An 18240-nucleotide genomic window follows, 5' to 3' on the forward strand; every position below is an offset into this window, starting at 1 on the left:
GAAGGATTTAGATATACTGTAGAATTGAAATGACAAATGTGAAATTAAATTTACTGCTGAAAGGTGGGCATACAAATATGAACAGTTGTCTTAAAAATAGTGGGGAAAATGAACTATACTAATAAAAAAACCTTACAGTTTCCTCTGTCTCCTTCTCTACAAACTATGCAGTTTACCAAAATATTCAAAATAAGCAAAAAATATACTAGTAAAAAATGTATATTTTATATCATCCATATTAAACAGGGTAAATGATACAATTTGTGGAATATTTCTATGTATCTAATAAGTATTTTTTCTGTCAGTTTAAGAACGTAGATTCAGACATTGAATTTTTTTTTTTAACCTCATCTGTGTTGAAAAATGTGAAAAGCAAAAATAGGCCAAGTAACTGTCAAGAAGGAACAACAAATTTCTCATTATTTCTGAAAAAATCTTTTTATTTAATTTCAGTAATGTATAGGAACGTAAAATTGGACACAAATTAGAAGGCCTTAGATTATTATTCCTCCAGTTTTCTTTTTGATGGGAGGCACCTTAAGGAAAATCTTGCAGCTCTGGAACACTGTAAATGCAGATGGACAGAAGGACTGAAGTTTAATATTATTCCCTCCGTACTTGATATACCCATAAAGGAAAGATCTTGGTGATTTAGATAAAAATGTCGTCAGAGCACAACTACCAGGGGTGCATAAAGTGCCAGATGCATAACACATTTAACAGTGGCAAAAATCCTGGAACATAGGAGTTGTGTCAATTGCCAAGCCAGTGGGTAGAAATTACTGGGGACTTAGCTGGCATCTGGGAACCTGAGTATATGAAGGCAAGGGAGGAACAGGAAAAATGGCAGCTCTTATAAGACAGGAGAGTAGAAAGAAGACATGAAAAATGCTGAAAGAAGAGGAGAAACATTTCTGGTTATTACAGCTACCTATCTGAAACCAAGTGGACTCTGTTTCACGTGTGCTGCTGACTACATAGATCAATCTCTTACTGCTTGTTAAGTGGAGTTATTTTCTCATTTTTTACAATTATTGGGGCAATTTAAATATTTTAATGAAGGTTTCTGTCTGGTTTTACCTTTTAGTGTTTGAACAATAGCTTTGGCTTTGCGGTCTTGTATATTGCACCGTTTTAAATTATTATTACGGGAGCTGAAATACAGAATAACCAACTTTTCTGTAAAACAGAAGAACAATAGTCTCTGTGTCCATCTTCACTTAGGGCAGAAGGAACTTTGTAAGGTCCAAGTTGCCAAGATGACATTATAGTATTTCTCTACACCAGAAAGTTAATTTATGAGTTCAGAAATCCATTGGCTGTTTTTCAGTTTTCCTGCTGGGGAACCATCGTCCTGCTCTGAATTTAGTGCCTCAGCAGAGAAACCAGGGCACAAGCAGGGAATAGGTCACCCTTAGTTTGCAGTAGAGTTCAAATGCAAAAAGACTTGCTAACCTGGAAACTCAGAAGTATTCTCTGTATTTTAATCTAAACTCTAGGATTGAATTTTTATTTGCATGCACTAATTCAAAGGCTACAGCTAAGACCAAAATCTCAGTGAAGAATAACTATATTAAGCTCTAATTACAATCCAAAACCAAGCATAGTTTCATATATACTGGCTGCTTTAATACCAGATAATCTTATAGAATTTTAGAAATTATAATGTCATTATAATTTTTTTACTAATAATTATCATCAAAAGTAATTAAGATATTTTTCAGTTCATTCAAAGGTACAGGTCATGGCAAGTCAGTGTTCAGTATTATTCTACTACAAGTGTCTGAGAGACTCTGTATGACAGACTTATCAGAGTATCATCATCTTAAGCTAAAAATGACGCTGTGTTCAGTGTCGCTGTAGAGCATCTTATTTCAGAAATTTCCATTCTCCTCACATATGAACAGCATCACAGCAGGGAGAAATGTTTGGCACACTCACGATAAGTTTGCTAGTTGAGTACTACTTGAACTTTTGAAAGCTGTACAAAAAACCCCCACCTTCAAAGGCCCAACCTTCAAATACCATCATTTGCAGGCACTTACATTTGTGGTGTTTAAAGAAACAGGGAAGCAGGCATAAAGGGCCACAGAAAACACTGTTCTAAGAAATAAGCATACCCAAAACATTTACTTTTGTAGTTTCAATATCTTATGCTTATGTCCTACCTATGTGCAGGTATCTTGCGGTTCCCAGCAATCAGGATAACGTCACAGAGCTGCTGTTGCTTCAGGTAGCTCTCCATCTTTCTGAAAGTTTGCTCCGCGTGGTGAACAGCCTGGTAGAATTCCTCAGAGCTACACGAATCCATGTCGCAGTGGGGTGGCAAGGGGTGGCTGGCTCCTGACAGTCTGTAAACCACAAGAGAAACTCCACGTTGATAAGATATGACCAGGTGTCTAGACTTCATCATAGACTTCTAGAATCTGATATAAGTAATCAATGCATCCTTCCCAGTTCTCATCACTAGAAGTACAAGATAGAAAAATCTTACTGCATTGGGAGGGACGACTAAAGTTGTAAGTCTGTTAACACTGAAATGATTTTTTTTAGCATAAACATGGAAGTAATCAGTTTCTTTCTTCTTTGATAAAATTATTAAAAATATAAATATTAACAACAAACAGAAATTCAGTATATTCATGTTAAGGTTAATAGTATAGTTATGTCTTCTTTATTAAACTATGATTGGGCTCTAATTTTTTTAGCATTTTAGAGCAAAATTATTTTACAGAATTAAACAAACTTTATTTATTTTTCTTAAAAATTAATATGAATACACAAAACAAAGAAATAATGGAAAAAGCAATCCTATCTTTCCACTGATTTTAAAAGTGGCTACTCTAGTTTACTTCTTCAAATTCATATTCATTTTACATCACCTGGGAAAGAAAAATAAAACTCTAATTGACTTAATTTGTAATGAACTGAGAATATTTCCACAACAATAAATTGCATACCTACTTTTTAACCAAAAGGCTCATTAATACAAAGTGAATTTAGCCTACAAAGATAATGATGTCTACCATTCAAAAAATCAGAAAAAAAAAGAAAATAGAAACAGGAGAAAAATGCAAATATTTTTTCATTATATAGCCATATATTCTTAGCTCAAATCTACTCAGTTCAGTGTTTCTGGTTTAGACTTTTACTGAAAATAAGAAAATGTGTCAGCAAGTACTAGGCCTTGAGGAAACTAATGCTAGTGTTTTCAAATAATTCACGACACAGACGATACCCTCTTCTTTTACAAATATGTAATGAGATTGTTTCAGATGAAAGCTATAAGATTTTATATATCTTGTGGTGCTGAAAATGAAGGATTTCATAGATGAAGCTGATGATTGATAATTTTTTTTACTTCAATTAGATATATACAAAACAGCTTATATAATCAATAGAAGAGCAACAGAGGACATATTTTAGTCCAGCATATCAAATAATATTATCAATTAATTCAAACCAATCTCATTTTTTATATATTCTGTTGAAAGATAAATATTAAGGAGCACATAAGAAATTTTGATAATTTACAGTAGTAATACAACAGTTTCATTACATAAGGTTTGAATTCAGTAGGTACTATATTCTAAGAATGATATTAATAGACCTGTAATATAACGCAATCTGCACTCCTGGTGCTGGAAAAAATTGAAAAGAGCATAAAGATAATAATTTAAAAAATCAGCTATTAAAATGAAATACAGTTATCTTAAAAAAAGAAAAAAACTTTAGTATTTTTATTGACTCTTGGTAGACTATAATATAGTTCAGAAAAATAGTATTTCCTTTTGGCATATACTAGTGATCTACTTTTGAACTAGTTTTTGTCCAAAAGCGTTCCACATACTCTCCTACAGTCATTGTACGAGGGTCCACAGGTTTAAGGAGGAAAGGCTGGTCCATCTTTCTGTCACAGTAATTTCTAGGCTTCACAGCATTCATTAAAGTAGCTGGATGCCTACATAATTGAAGGTGGCCTGCAGATAATTTTACAGGGAACCAACTTAGTTACCTTTGTATCTCACCCCGCCACCTATTCTGTGCCATATACAGGTACTAACTTAATAGAATGAGTTATCTTTTAAAATTATTACCCACAGTAACTTCACTTGCATAGCATTAAATTGGATCCTGAGAAATCATCAGCTGGTTTAATTTAATCCATATTGCCATTTGTATGCTGGTAAGGTTACAATATGTGTGAGCCTGTCTATAGGACACTGAACTGGCAAAACTTTATTAACGATTCCTCTACAGAAACAGTTATGAATTGGTGATTTAGAAAGGAACATTTCCTTAATTCTGTTATAGCCAATCTTGTTAAACAGTAAAGTACTTTATGCTAGATATCTCTTGCAAACTCCTCCTAAAGGACAACACAAACATATTCATTCTGTGAGTGACATGATCTGTTTATGTGTTCCTATCAAATCTGGACTGCCAATCATGTTGATCAGAAATCCAAGTTTATGTTCATATATTTGGATGATCAACAAATGCTTTCACATAAAACAGTAATGATGGAGCTAAGCTCATTAGTACGGGTAGTGGGTAGATATTTCAGCTTTTTTCTTTCTTTTTTTTTCCCTCACTTTGATTGTAGCCCTACGCAGACTTCTTTAGTTTTATTGCTGAAGGATTAGAATGACAAGTAATTTACAAGAAATAAATCAGTGCCTAATAAACGAGGTTGCTAGGGTTAAACAGACACATTTCTTCTCTTCCTCTGGTGAATTTAGAAGTGACAACAACAGCAATTCTGAGAAATGAAAATAACAGGAATGAGCGGATCTGAATGGGTTCATATTGTTTGTTAATTCAGAATTTAGGTCTAAGTCAGTTTACATTTGAACAGATAGGCTACTAATCCTGCCTCTTCTTGACTGTTCAAAACATGCTCCCCTTTTCAGGTCAGAAAAAGAGAAGTACCCTGACTGAATTTACGCTAGTCCTATGAAGTTACATTGGGCTGCAATGAGCTTAGTCTATTTTGTTCTTGAATCTCTAGACAGTGTTTGCCACAAATTTTGCCCTCTTTCTTGCTTGCCATTTATAAACAACGCTTTTCATTCTCAAACTCATCAGTATATCTGTCAATTAGCAAGTCATTAAATGACTACTCAAAAGTAAGCCCCAAAGTCCCAGCACATTTTGAATTATTATCCTGAAAACTAGCAAGCAATAAGCTTAGTAGAAGACAATAAGTTAATCTTTTATTTATTTTCTGAGAAAGCCCAGATAAAAAGTCTGCTACTTATCCTATTCAGGAGCTACCTCTTTTTCATTACAAATGCTCTGTCTGTGTAATCAATGCTTTAAATTCAGTCAGCAGCTTGTTAATAGGAATTAGTTAAAGAGCTTCAGCCAGCAAATACCAGTTACTTTCTACCAGCTCGTGAAAGGCATGTAAAGGTACTTATGACCATTTAGTGATATGAAAATAACATTTTATTTTTGCATATATTGTTTTTGTTTAGGTGCAGGCAATCTGAACCACATATGCAGTGAGACGCTTGTTGATTGTGTTCTGCAGGAACTCCAGCACAAATTCACCTGAAGATTCGCCGAGTATTTAAAAACCCTTTTTAGCACTTGTGTACCTCAAAATCCTGTAATCAGTGAACAGGACAGATTCCAAATGGGCTTTTTCCGTAATCTTTCTCAGTTGGCGAGTGCAAAACCTGAATTTAGTATGGGAATTTCAAACGTTCAGAGGTTGTTCAGACTGGAACACTTTTTATCTTTGAATGACTTGATTAATAGTACAGAAGTAAGGAAACCAGACCTTTCACAAGATTATGACATGATACTGAAGGATGATACTACAGGATGAGAAAACTAAAAGGCTCACAAAAATTATCAACATTGCAAATAACCAATAATCTCAAATGATTCTTTATGAAATGGCAAACCAGAGTGCATATCTCATTAAAAAAAAAAAGGGGGGGGGGGGGGAATCCACCCCACCAACTTTGTACAGACTAATTTTCAGTGTTAAGGACCATGCTGTCCTCAAAAGAGAAATGCTTGAAGAAGAGCCCAAAGGTGTTGATGACAAAATTCAGCCTTTGAGCCTTTACGGATCTTAAAATAGTGTAAATAAAAAAAAAGCTTAACTCTGAGGATCTACAACATCTGACTCCACAGTGGTCCTCTTTTCCTAGAAAAAGCACTTTGATTTGAACAAGGGTGCTATTCTCTAATCACCTTTTGCCTCCTCCTAACTGCTTTGAAAAAACAGGTAAAACAGCAGTAAAATCCCACTAAAGTGTACTGATTCTTCCCTCATTTTAACAACCCTTTAAGTACTTACAGTAGCTCACTGTGAGTAAGAAGGAAAAGGCACTCCAGCCAAAGGTCTCCCAGGGACACCTTTAAGACCTTCAGCCTTTTTGTCCAAGATCAGATCTATTCTAGTGTATATTTGGTTTGTATGGCAAGACAAACACAGATTAATCCTCAGAAGATATTTTGGACAGACTAGTTAGTGCCCTACAATTATGTAGATATCTAATCTGCCATCCCCTGTACCTTGTACCGTTGTTCACTCTTATAAACATAAGACTGTACTACTCAGACTTGATTTTTGCTCACTGACTTTACACACAAATAAGCTATAACATAAAGAACAGAGAAATGAAAACCCTTAGCTTACAGTAATGCTGTCGGGGAGTTAAAGAGAAAATGATAGGAAAAAAGGGACCTTACATACAGGTTTAGATACCTGTATCTTTCTTCTCAAGAAATGGGAAAGTAATTAGTAAAACTGCCGTTCTTGAGCTGAAAAGGTTTGAAAATGGCAATAGCAAACACTAGTAGTTAAAACTATATCCTGAATAAGTTTCAAAAGGAAAAAAAAAAGAAGTACTTTGAAATAGAGGTGAGAAAATTCATATGACTTGAAACTATACTGCATTTCTCTGAGTAAATAGAGGCTTAGATTTAGAAATGTTTCCATTCTGGAAATGATATTCATAGAGGTGCAGAAAACAGCGGAATCATATCACTGTATAAAGCACAGTACTTTATACAGTACTTAGGTATTTTACGTACTCAATTGGAATATATTTCTCCTGCATTCCACTGAAGCCCTGGCCTCAAATAAAGAACTCTTTAATCAGAAAATGTCACAGCATTTCATTGTTACCGGAATAGCAAATCCTGCTATATTTAACTTTTTTTCACTTTTCACTTATGCAGGATTGATCATGCAAACTTATCCAAAACCAGTTCAGTGTAATTTAGTGTATATTACTGGGTACGTATCTAAAGTACATAGTCAAGAAACAAAATGTGTCCAGTTCTTCAGTGAAAAAACTATTGTTTTGCTATTTATAACTTGCAAAAGTATATAAGAAATATTCCATACGTAAGAGTAAAAAAAGTCTTCTCGCACAATTTGTTCTCTAAAAATTGCTTACTGAATGCTTAGAAATCAATAACCTGTGGAATTGTACTTACCAAAATAAGATGGACTGTCAAAAGTCATGGGTCTTATTAGCGATCACTTGCAAAAATGCAAGAGAGAGAGTTTTATAAAGACTTCAAACCATTTTCTTATAGCAACAGCAGGGCTGAAGTTCTGTTTGTGATCAAAAGGTATGCTTTCCACTGTGCTACCAGCAATTATATCTGCAACTAAAGGCTCTGCCCAGAGTTTCAGCAGGTTGTTATAAATTTCTTTTACAAAAGACAAAGTTAGGTAGAAGTGCCAGATAAAAAAATAATCAGAATATCAAATAGGACTTTTTAGTTACACCAGTTCATCTCAGAGATGCATTATTGCTGTCTCAGAGATTCCTTTTCTATGTTAAAAAAAAAAAAAAATTAAACGGAGTCCAGTGCACATTATAAACTCATTGTTTTCGTTCTATAGATAAATCTGCATAATGTATAATTTACAGCGGTGTTTCCTCCTAAAGGTAATTTGTCGATCAAACTACTTGTAATGTAACTCATTCTTTGGACACCATAAGGCAAAATTCAGTCACTAGGACATCTGTGTGCCTAGCAAAAATATGCATGATTCCTCTGTTCTGTGTATCTGTGCATCTTAAGAATACTACCAGCTCGAAGAAACAAAACATTAGCTACCAGTTTATTGTGTGATCTCAGACAAATTGTTCAAGCACGACTTCAGAAACACAAAAAGGACAATAAGAAGGGACCACTGTGCTATACTACACTGCTTCTATAGAGAAGAAATATTTTTCTTGTTTAGTAGCTGACAGAAAAAAAAGTAGAAGTAGGGTTAGAGAAGGAAGAGTTTGTTCACACTGTGATTTTTCCAGGTTACTAATAAAATACACAAAGCAAGGCTTTTGTTTTGGTTCAGTTCAAAATACTCTCAGTTGGGATTTTTCTTATCTACGACCCTTGACCAGATAATTATCTAACCTAAACTGCAAGCATAGACCTCTCTATTGTCAGTGGTGAGAAACCACATACATAAAGATTCCATAGCCTCCTGAAATACCTGTTTTTCAGTTTTCAGTCCTTTTTTGAATTTCTTATTTTTGCTTTTTTTTGGTAAAAATAAAAGGTTAAAGAAAACTAATTCATTTAATGAACAATTAGTGAAAAATGTCATGATTTTGCAAGAAACTACTTACTGAATTCAGTTAAATTAATGACAAATGCTTTATCTTCCCTTCAGTCTTCCCCCATTTTTTCCAGAATTTATTACTGTTATTAATGACATGAGTTTGTCCTATGCCCTATGCCCTAAGAACCACTTAAACTGTTGGGAAGTTTGTTTGGTTTTTTAAGTATTCTGTTCAATTGATCCTTTATCTCTTCTCACTTTCTCACCTTTTATCCTCTACAGTCTTCTAAACAATTACTTCAGATTTTTCCTATTTCTTCTCCTCTTTCTCCACAGTCCAGTGTCCAGTCTTAAAAATTACCTAAGTTTTTGCTTACCCCTCACTAGTACTCCCAGTACGTGCCTACCAGTATTGTGCCCTACCTTCTGTCAATTTTACTTTCAGCTTCTCTCTCCAATACTTACAGCTCCCAGCAATTTAGATGCTCTTCCACGGATGAACAACTAAATGGGCTCAGCAGTCCAACACAGCCCAGACTGATAGTCAAAAAATGGGATTTCCAAATGAAGATTGAGATTGAGCAGCCACAAATATCAATAGACTGATATTAAACTTTGGGAAAAAAAAGTTAAAACACCATAAAACATTATTTGCAGAAAATTTAAATATATGTAAACTTTTTTTTTTTTAATTAAGCCAAAGAGGGGGGGATGGTGGGGTTTTTTCCCCTTATAGACAGAAAAGTGCAGCATTGTAATGCTCTTGTTTGACAAGGTCAGAAAGTGTCATTTTGACATTATTGTTTTACATTATACTTATAAACTGTCTTAAAAGGCATATCAAAATATTTCTCTCTTAAGGAAAGCTTTGTTTCAATTATATCCACGTATGAAAAACTTTATATATTACGTTTTTGTGAAGATGTAATACATAAAAGTATACTGATACAGAAGTTCCCCATTGAAAAATTACAGGTCTGTTCTACTAACGGGGACGTTCATTTTCCAGTATATCTATTCTGAGAGGTAAAATGAAAGGCAGCCCAGAGAGAAATGGTGTCATTACTGACAGAGTATCCATTTTATATACCCCTTCCAGTCAAAAAACTTGTTAACAACTGTTTTGCTCAAGTTATGCAAAATTCCTAAGAAAGCATGCTTTTAGTAAAAAGCAAGTTTGCAGAACTGACTTCACTTAGTTTTGCATATGATAATTTATTCACTTTGGTCTTTTAAGTTTGGTTTGGTTTTTTTTTTTAATTTAAGAATATCAGATCTCATTTTAACAGCTCTTGAGACACCTAATGTATAAGGAGATGGCTAGTTCACATATTCTTTTAGACTTTAATAATTGATAGACGGTAATTTAAAAGTTATCTTTCTTCAAATCCTCTCTGTCAGCAAATAAGAACTGCATGTTTATCTTAACAATTGTAATTATAATTTTATAATTATTGTAAGTATTAATTACAAATATCTGTAAGTGACCTTGATATAAAAACACTTTCAGTAATGTCCACATATATTCATAATGTCAGTTAGAAGGTTAACGATTTTGCTTCAAATGAGATGCCATTCAGAATAAGAAATACAAAAAGAGACAATGTAGTAATAAAATTATTGAAAGAAAACAATTGTGGCATTACAATGAAAACTTATCAGATAATACATGTAAAAAATGTCAAATCACTCAGTTAAGTGCAGACTGGAAAGTCTGATTCCTCGGTCCACTGCAAGAGGCCTGACTTGGACAGGATCCAAGTAAAGCAAGAAAGGTCTGGTGGCCTGAGAGCCTTTGCAATGGCAAAAGGCAAAGAGACCACGCACCCTGCACCATACAACAGTAAAACATTTTGTACTGTTTTTATTTTCCCTAGAAAATCCAAAATCTCCAAATCATGACTAACAAATAATAGATAACAGAAAATAAAACTTATTTTTTTTCCTGACAGCTGAGTTGCCTCACAGGATCTAAGACATTGATCATTTTGTCTGTGTTCTGCACAACCTACACCAATCAAAGCAAGATACTATCTTTTTTTTTTTTTTAAATCTACCTTATTCATTTTCATAGGGGAAAAAGAAAAAAAAAAAGCATGCATTTCTTTTCCAAATCTATACATTGTTTTTTAAGGTGTCTTTGAAATGTAACTAAGACCTCTTACTGTTTCTTCTCATCATGTCAAAATAGAACAATTTATTGCAGTGTACCACAGTGGAAAATTCTTTCATACCTAAAATCAATCTCATTATCCTTTCTGAAACTCATTTCAACATAAAGATGATCCTTTTATAAACCCTATTTCAAGTTCCCATCAATTCCTAAAATCCAGAGAAAACTTTTGAAAAATCTGATTTTTTAAGGTTCATCACCCCAATCACACCAGGCACCTGACAGCTACAGTACTAATTGTACCGCTACAAACCATTGTCATGAGTTAACTGCCTTCATACTTCCTTGACAGATTACACTTTTTTTCCATATCTTTGACCTATTCTGCCTCTAAACAGTCTTGCTATGCAACAACAGAGAAAAGATGCTGACTATCTGCCGGACTGCTCTTTCCCACCCGCAGCTAATAGTGCATCCACTGCTTTTTCAGTTTTGCATGCCCACATAGAAGGAGCAGTTTGTTCCAGCTGTTCTTGGAAAGCCAATGATTAACTTAAATGAACATACAGTTCTCCTAGCTACACATAGACATATTTTAATGACTTGGAAACTTACTGGTATATTTTTCACAATCACATTGCTAACAGAGCTTTTTGTCATATTGCATCTTGCTGTCTGAATTTATTTTTTGTATCTTGGAGGATACAGGAAACAGAGAGCTTACAAGTATAAAACCTTGCAAGCAGATACTAGGTGCATATAAATCCACACAATGAATCAGCCTCCTGAAAGGAGGCAAGCCATTCTTCTTGAAAACAGAAACCAGGAAAGATGTCACAGGAGACCTCAATTTTTAAATACATATGCCGTTGGAGAACAACTGAGAAGCACAACCAACTTTCCTTAAGTTACTGCCAACAGTTCTTCTCTATTTCTAGCTCAAGACTCAAGGGACCCGCCTTCATTAACATATGACCCAGCTGCTCTGCTTTCCTTCCCTCTTTCCTTTTACTATCGGAAAAGTAGACAAAATTCCTACTGCAAGGAATCAGCTTAGCCTCAGACCAGGCATACGATTACTACTTCTTCAGATAGGCATTCTTTCGTCCTCCCTCCGCAACCCCACCAAAATCATTGCCCTCATTCACCATGCATTTTCAGCTAATGAAGATTTTGACTCCAAGTAGGAATAATAAATAAATAAATCTGTGCCACTGCATAAATTAAATCCCTTATATTTGTGAGACTGCTTGCTTCCCATTATTTAAAAAAAATAAAACAAAATAAATGTTCATTTATGGTCTTCCAAGCCTCTTATGGCAGATAAATACATAAAACAGGAAAGCATCCTGCATTCGTCACAGGCATCAAGCATTCGTAATGCATTCACAGTACATTCATACTTTAATTACCCAATTGGTAATGCGATGGGGAAACACTCTCTCCATTATGAAGACAGATTTTCATCATAAAACTTTTTAATACTCCAGTTAAATATTTTCTAGCATATGTGATTCCACATTTCTACCAACCAAAAGTTGAATGAAAAAGATTATTATGACTCAGAAATTCAAAACTGCAGTTTTAACCTAACCTCTACTTCCCTGCAAAAGTTGAAGTCCTCCAATTTCTAAAATGTAACACCAAAATTATATCCTTTCTGCATTGTTTGTGACATACATGCAATTTTCTGTAGTTTTATTCTTTTGTTTCATAATAATAATTTGCACGAATTACTTTAAAATAGATTCTCCACTTTCTTTGATCCTATCCATTGATGAATGTAGGCAAATAACAAAAGTCCATGTTCGTGGACAAAACAAAAGCTGTTCGTGGCAGAAAAAGCCACCAGCGAGGTTTAAGTTGGATGAGAAAGAACTTTGTGTCTCCTGTGGCATTTACAATGGGAGTTACTAGCTGGGAAGTCTGAGACAAAGGGTAAAGACTGTTGTAAAGGAGGCTAATGTTACTGGCCTGAGTAGTTAAATGTGACAGGTTGGAGATGTATTCCCTGTCTTCTTGCAGATGTGAAGTGCTCATGATGACTCCTCATTCCTCTGGCTGTGAAACAGCAATAAGCAGACAGGTGCAGGAAGAAAACCAAAAGGCAGATGCCACAGTGGAAATGAGAGAGTGGTGATTCCTTTTCCTTTCTTAATAGCTCAAGAAATTTATGACAATATGTGTTGTGTACCACCATGCACTATCAGCTGAGCAGTGCTAGCAAAGACACAGACTCCACACTCTCACAAAGCACAGACTTGCACAATTTCCTTGATGTCCAGTTGTTATGATGGCTTATTCGAGATGATGATCTGTACTGAGCCTTTTTGAATTACTTAAGTGGTCAAACATAATATACCAAAACAGTTCTATATCATTAAAATAATTCCCTTATCCCCCAATGCCACCTTTTACCAGGTGGCAAATGCCAAGCATATTGGCACTTTACAACTCAGCTATAAAAAACGGACTGAGTTTGAGCCTGAAGATAAGTGTGAATGGATATTGCTATGCACAGTCTGTCTCAGCACCCTTCGTAGAGGGAGAAAAAATGTGAGCAGCTGGAAAGACTATCCTTCCAGGTCTACAAAGAGATTCAGGTCATGTCCCTGGCACCAGATGTGCTTCTCACAAATAAAACATAAGCTTCTGGTGAGGCTAGTTACAATTGAAAGTATGTGTTTTTAGGCACTGATATTTTGATGGATGATAAAAACTATTTCACAGAGAAAAACCAGCAGTATTAAAATTAATGAGGATGGGCTAACTTTGATTCTTTTAATAAATGAGAAATTCTGCTGAGCATTTCAGAATAATTCTTAAAACATAATCTTTATTCACTGATTCTATTTTTTTATTATTCAAATTTACATAGTCATAGACAAGATTCAGTGTTTCACTAAGTGTGACTTTAAGTCAAGTAAGTGAATAGAGAGAATACAAAAGAATACCGAGGTGAAAGGCTAAAAATTAAAAGACACTACCTGTCTTTGATAATAGGGCCTTAACAATATTTACTGGGCATACAAAATAACATTCACTGACAGTTTTATTATTTCAAATGATAAAAAATTATGATAAATGCAATTATATTGTATTGACTTGATTTTCTGATTTCTATCATTAAACCAATAAATATTACATAGTTTACTTCCCTATACTATACAGATACATGATAAAAACATAGAACAGTGGAATTCTGAACTTACTTTAACTTAGGCAGAGAAATTAAAGAGGATAGTTTCAGACTTAAGTATAACAAGGAGCTGACATCAGATAGTATTTTAATTCAGAAGTGATGCACATAAAATAACTTGTGGTTTTATCACCGCCCATCATTTATGCACACACTTCCACACAAAATGAGATTTTTACAAATATAGGCACTGAAGACTGTACATTCAGAAATGGCTGAAGCAAACACCACACAGGACACTCCTCTAATATACTATGGAGGGAAAGTTCCCATATCTTTCAGGTGGCTCTGCCTGTAAATCCATTAGCTGCTGCTATCAGTGGTGTGTAATTCTCCAATAATTGCCATTTCATAAACTTCATAAACCCAGTGCCAGTGCCACTGACATAGCAGCCCTCTCCTACGTTAGTCCCATAACTACTATAGGAATAATGCAACTTCAGATTATAAAAGAGCAGTGCTGGATTTACTAGTGGGATGGCTAAGAGAGAGAAGAAACAGAAAAAATAAGGAAAAAAAAAAAAAAGAGAAGAAAGAGAAGAGGTGCAGGGCACCCTCCGTGTTATGTGACAGAAAGGCTTTTTCTCCCCATCCCATCCCTTTACAGCTGCTTTTGCTTCCTTCCTTAGAACAGTGCTGTATTTTCTGAATGGATGGCTTACATTATGCCTAAGAGAGATGCTAGTGTCATGTGTTAATCTTGTCATGACAAATGGCCATATCTATATGGATAAACTAAGTAAATTAGCTGACACAGTTACTCATTCAGAGTGTGTGCACAAATATATACAAGGATGCAGACCTCTCTTTTATTAAGAGACATATTCTTCCAGCATGTGATTTACGATATAGGCACTTTATGTAAACAGAAATCATATATGTGAATGATGGTAACGGCATACAAAAAAGGACAAGCAAGTATTTTATTACTATTGCTTTTAGCATAAATTTCAATAAAATTTCAGTGTGTTACTGTATTATGCGCTGATATCCCACAGCATAGGTAGCATGTCAGAGCTTAAAACACCTTGTGACTGCAACGGAAATCATGTCAAAGACCATGGGAAGCTGAATCTTTAAAAATCTCAGCTTAAAATTCTGGTTCAGTTCAGTACTGCACTTGGTGAGGTGGGAGATCACAACATGCATGCATGCACACCCACCCCCCCCACACCCCCATTCAGTAAGCTGTATGAATGATGCTTCAACCCATGTCCTGTTGCAAGACAAGCTTTTAAGGAGCTTGCACAGCATTCAGTAGCAAGCAGCATACAATCTCTTCCTGCTATTTGTTACAGACCTATCGAGTGTCACATATCTTTCGGTGGCGCTCACGAATTTCATGGTCCTGACATGCCTGCCTGCATCTGCAAACCAGTGGGAAAGATATGTCTGAAATACAGGAATAAATCGTAGGTCATTTTGCCACACTGTTTTGAAATATCAATACATTTTTTGCTGATCTTGAAAACAGCAATTAAGATTGACAATTTGGTGAATCCTGCCTAAGATGAATTTTATGGATTCAGCTTCTACACTACAGGGTCACTACAACCCTGGGAACTTAACTGGCAAGGAATTAAGGATTACATACTCCATAACAGCTACCACTCATTAACCCTGCACATACCCAAGCTATGTTCTTCATAGCATGTTCAATATGAAAAAGGTCTAATGAATTTTTCATACACGTGTATGTTAGCACAAAAACCTAGCCATTAATATTGTTTTGGTCTACCACAGTATTTGTAAAATTATTACTATAGAAGCTGAAATCAGGCAATAAGAGTGATATGCCAGACCACTGAATTAAAAAGGTAGGTACACAGACATTCAAGTTAAATACTGCCCTTAATTTGCAAACTCGTAGGTATGGAATCGCCAGCCAAAACCACAATATTATGTACAGTTACAGAGAGCTACAGGGCAGCCTGTGGCATAATTAGGGCTTACCTTATAGAACAGAAAAAATATTAATTTTTCCATGTTACTGTTTGTGATTTAAAGATTTTTTACGTATTTTATCCGAAGTATGACACAAACTTAAAAGCAAAACCTGGAATTCAGATTTTTTTTCTGTTAAAGTAAAGTTAATTCTTTGTACCCCTCTGCCTTTGGCTTAATTGTTCTTGAATGATGAAGTAGCTGAGACATTTTCACTCTCTTTCTCCTCCACAGACTAGCCTGTAGACCCCAAAGTAGGTAAGACTTTCCCCTTCACAGGCAGAGGAGGAATCAAGTCCAGAGCGTGAGTGCTCTGACCACAGAGCTAACTGCAAAAAGCACAGAGAAGCCAGACCTTTGTAATCAGGCATTTTGCACAGGGCATATGCAAAGGTATTACAACAGACATGAATGTTTAACTTCTTTAAAGAGATACAGGGACGAGACACTCATCAGGTTTAAAGAAAGGCATTTCTTTTCCTCACCTGCCCTACATCTGCTAGTTTATGAGGACTCTCACTCAGTATGATGGCTTTTATGGATCTCCCCTTTGTGGTACTTAGCTTTCTGCATTAAACGTTTAAGGAACCTAGATATATTTTTTAATTGTAGGTACCCAATATTTAGACATTCCAGTACTTAACATTGCAGCAACAAAGTCTCCTTGGGAAGCTGAGCTCCAGGGATGACAAAAGGAATTTCTAGATTTCTGAACTATGTTTGTATCTACATTCAATTTAATGCAACACTGGTGTACGTGAAGAGGGGTCTTCAGTAGTATTTTGTAACAACACTAAGATTCCTGCTTATGCTTCCGATTTTTTTCTTATGCTATCATATCACAGCAATTTTGGGGGGGCCATTCTCACTCTTTTCTTTCCCACTTTTTATTTAGATAGAAGACAAGAGAAACAAACTGCATGTCATATATATAAAGATAAAAACTTTTCACACCTTTTGCATATCTTTGATGACTGTGGATGTAAAAGAAATTGCACAAATTCCCTTACTTTCTCAGGTCAGCTTTAAAGAATGCCAGCAATGATTACTTGGCTATATTTTACGTTTACTCCATATGGAATGTTCATGAACTTGTAAAAAGTTAAAAAAATCCCTACTTCTATAAAAAAATATGCAATTCCTTAATTTTTCAGGTCTACAGAATTGTAAGGAGGCACTTCCAACTGTTTCAGTGAACCCCACACCACTTCAAAATTAAGAATTAATGACTAGAATAAGATTTATTTTAACCAGGCTTGTTATAAACCAGGCTAATCTATACTGTCACTGTTTGCATCTCAAAAAGTGCCTGCCTACTCAAGTCCAAAGTCTACTTGACTTTTTTTATTAAATGTGCTTGCTTTTGCTTTCTGAATGTGTGCCTTCAAATGTCAAGCTAATTTCAGTGCATATGGACTAATTTGCAGAGCCTTCCATACCCTGATTATCTGAACCAAACTTAGTCTATACAGAATAGTGTGAATTATATTATTATTCAAACAGTAGTTAAGGCCTGTGATTTGGTAGATTTTTTTTTCCTACTTATATTTCTTTAACTTTGGGATAAAAATAAAATTCTAGTTCAACTATACTTGAAAAGACAAAAATTTAAAGTTCGTATCAGTCATTATAAAATGGATTAAAAAGATTACATCTTCAAGAACCCCTGCAACCTTTATAAAGCTATCAAATAGCATGAAGATACGATTACCAAAGCCAAATTCTGAATAATTTCTCAAACTCTTCAGATTATTCAGGAATCAATTACCCAGTTTTATCATGGGTTATTCATTCAACATAATTAATGTGATATCCATCAGAATCAGTATCTGTGGAAACATACTTAAAAATGACCACTGATTGTAGAACATATCTTTAATTACCTCTCTAGTTATACAACTTATTAAAAGAAAAAGATCTGAAAATATGCAATAACATCTTATACAATTGTTAGTCATGAATGTTCTTCTTATCACCATACCAGATATTAAAATATATTACATTAATTATATTCTATTATACTAATGTTATAAAAGATAACAGTGCATTTGAATATTTTAACTTATTAGTCTTTCTTGATCAATCTAATGTTCTTTGGAAAGGTGAAGACTAACATAAAAATAGAGACTAGAAAGGTACTTCTAATCAAGCTACTTTAAAAATATCTGTAACACTGCCTTCATCTGCACCACCAGACTAGAAAGAAAGATTTTCATCAATTTCTTTGACATTCTTTGGATAAAATGCAAATACAACAGCAAACATTTGCGTGCGTTAAAAAAAAAAAAAATATTTATAACGGCAACTTAAATTATCTTATAACCTAAAAAATAATGTAAATGTCACCTGAATTAACTGGAACATGACATTTTAAAGCCTATTTAGATGAAAGTAATCTTACATAGGTAAGTGAAGTTCTAGGAATATATTAGTGCT

General features: G+C 34.7%; 1 protein-coding gene across 2 annotated transcripts in view; it reads right to left on the minus strand.

Annotated features, from left to right (window-relative positions):
- Positions 1 to 18240, minus strand: part of KLHL1 (kelch like family member 1) — a 264033-nt gene that overhangs the window by 183030 nt on the left and 62763 nt on the right. Inside the window, exon 2 of one of the 2 annotated variants that reach the window (XM_050900623.1) lies at positions 2169 to 2351. The exons of the other annotated variant lie outside the window; for it this stretch is intronic. Within the exon in view, the coding sequence (XP_050756580.1) occupies positions 2169 to 2351 (183 nt within the window). The remainder of the gene's footprint in view (positions 1 to 2168; positions 2352 to 18240) is intronic. 2 annotated transcript variants of the gene reach the window in all.

Source organism: Gymnogyps californianus, chromosome 1 (genome assembly GCF_018139145.2).
Source record: "Gymnogyps californianus isolate 813 chromosome 1, ASM1813914v2, whole genome shotgun sequence".
Classification (NCBI taxonomy): domain Eukaryota; kingdom Metazoa; phylum Chordata; class Aves; order Accipitriformes; family Cathartidae; genus Gymnogyps; species Gymnogyps californianus.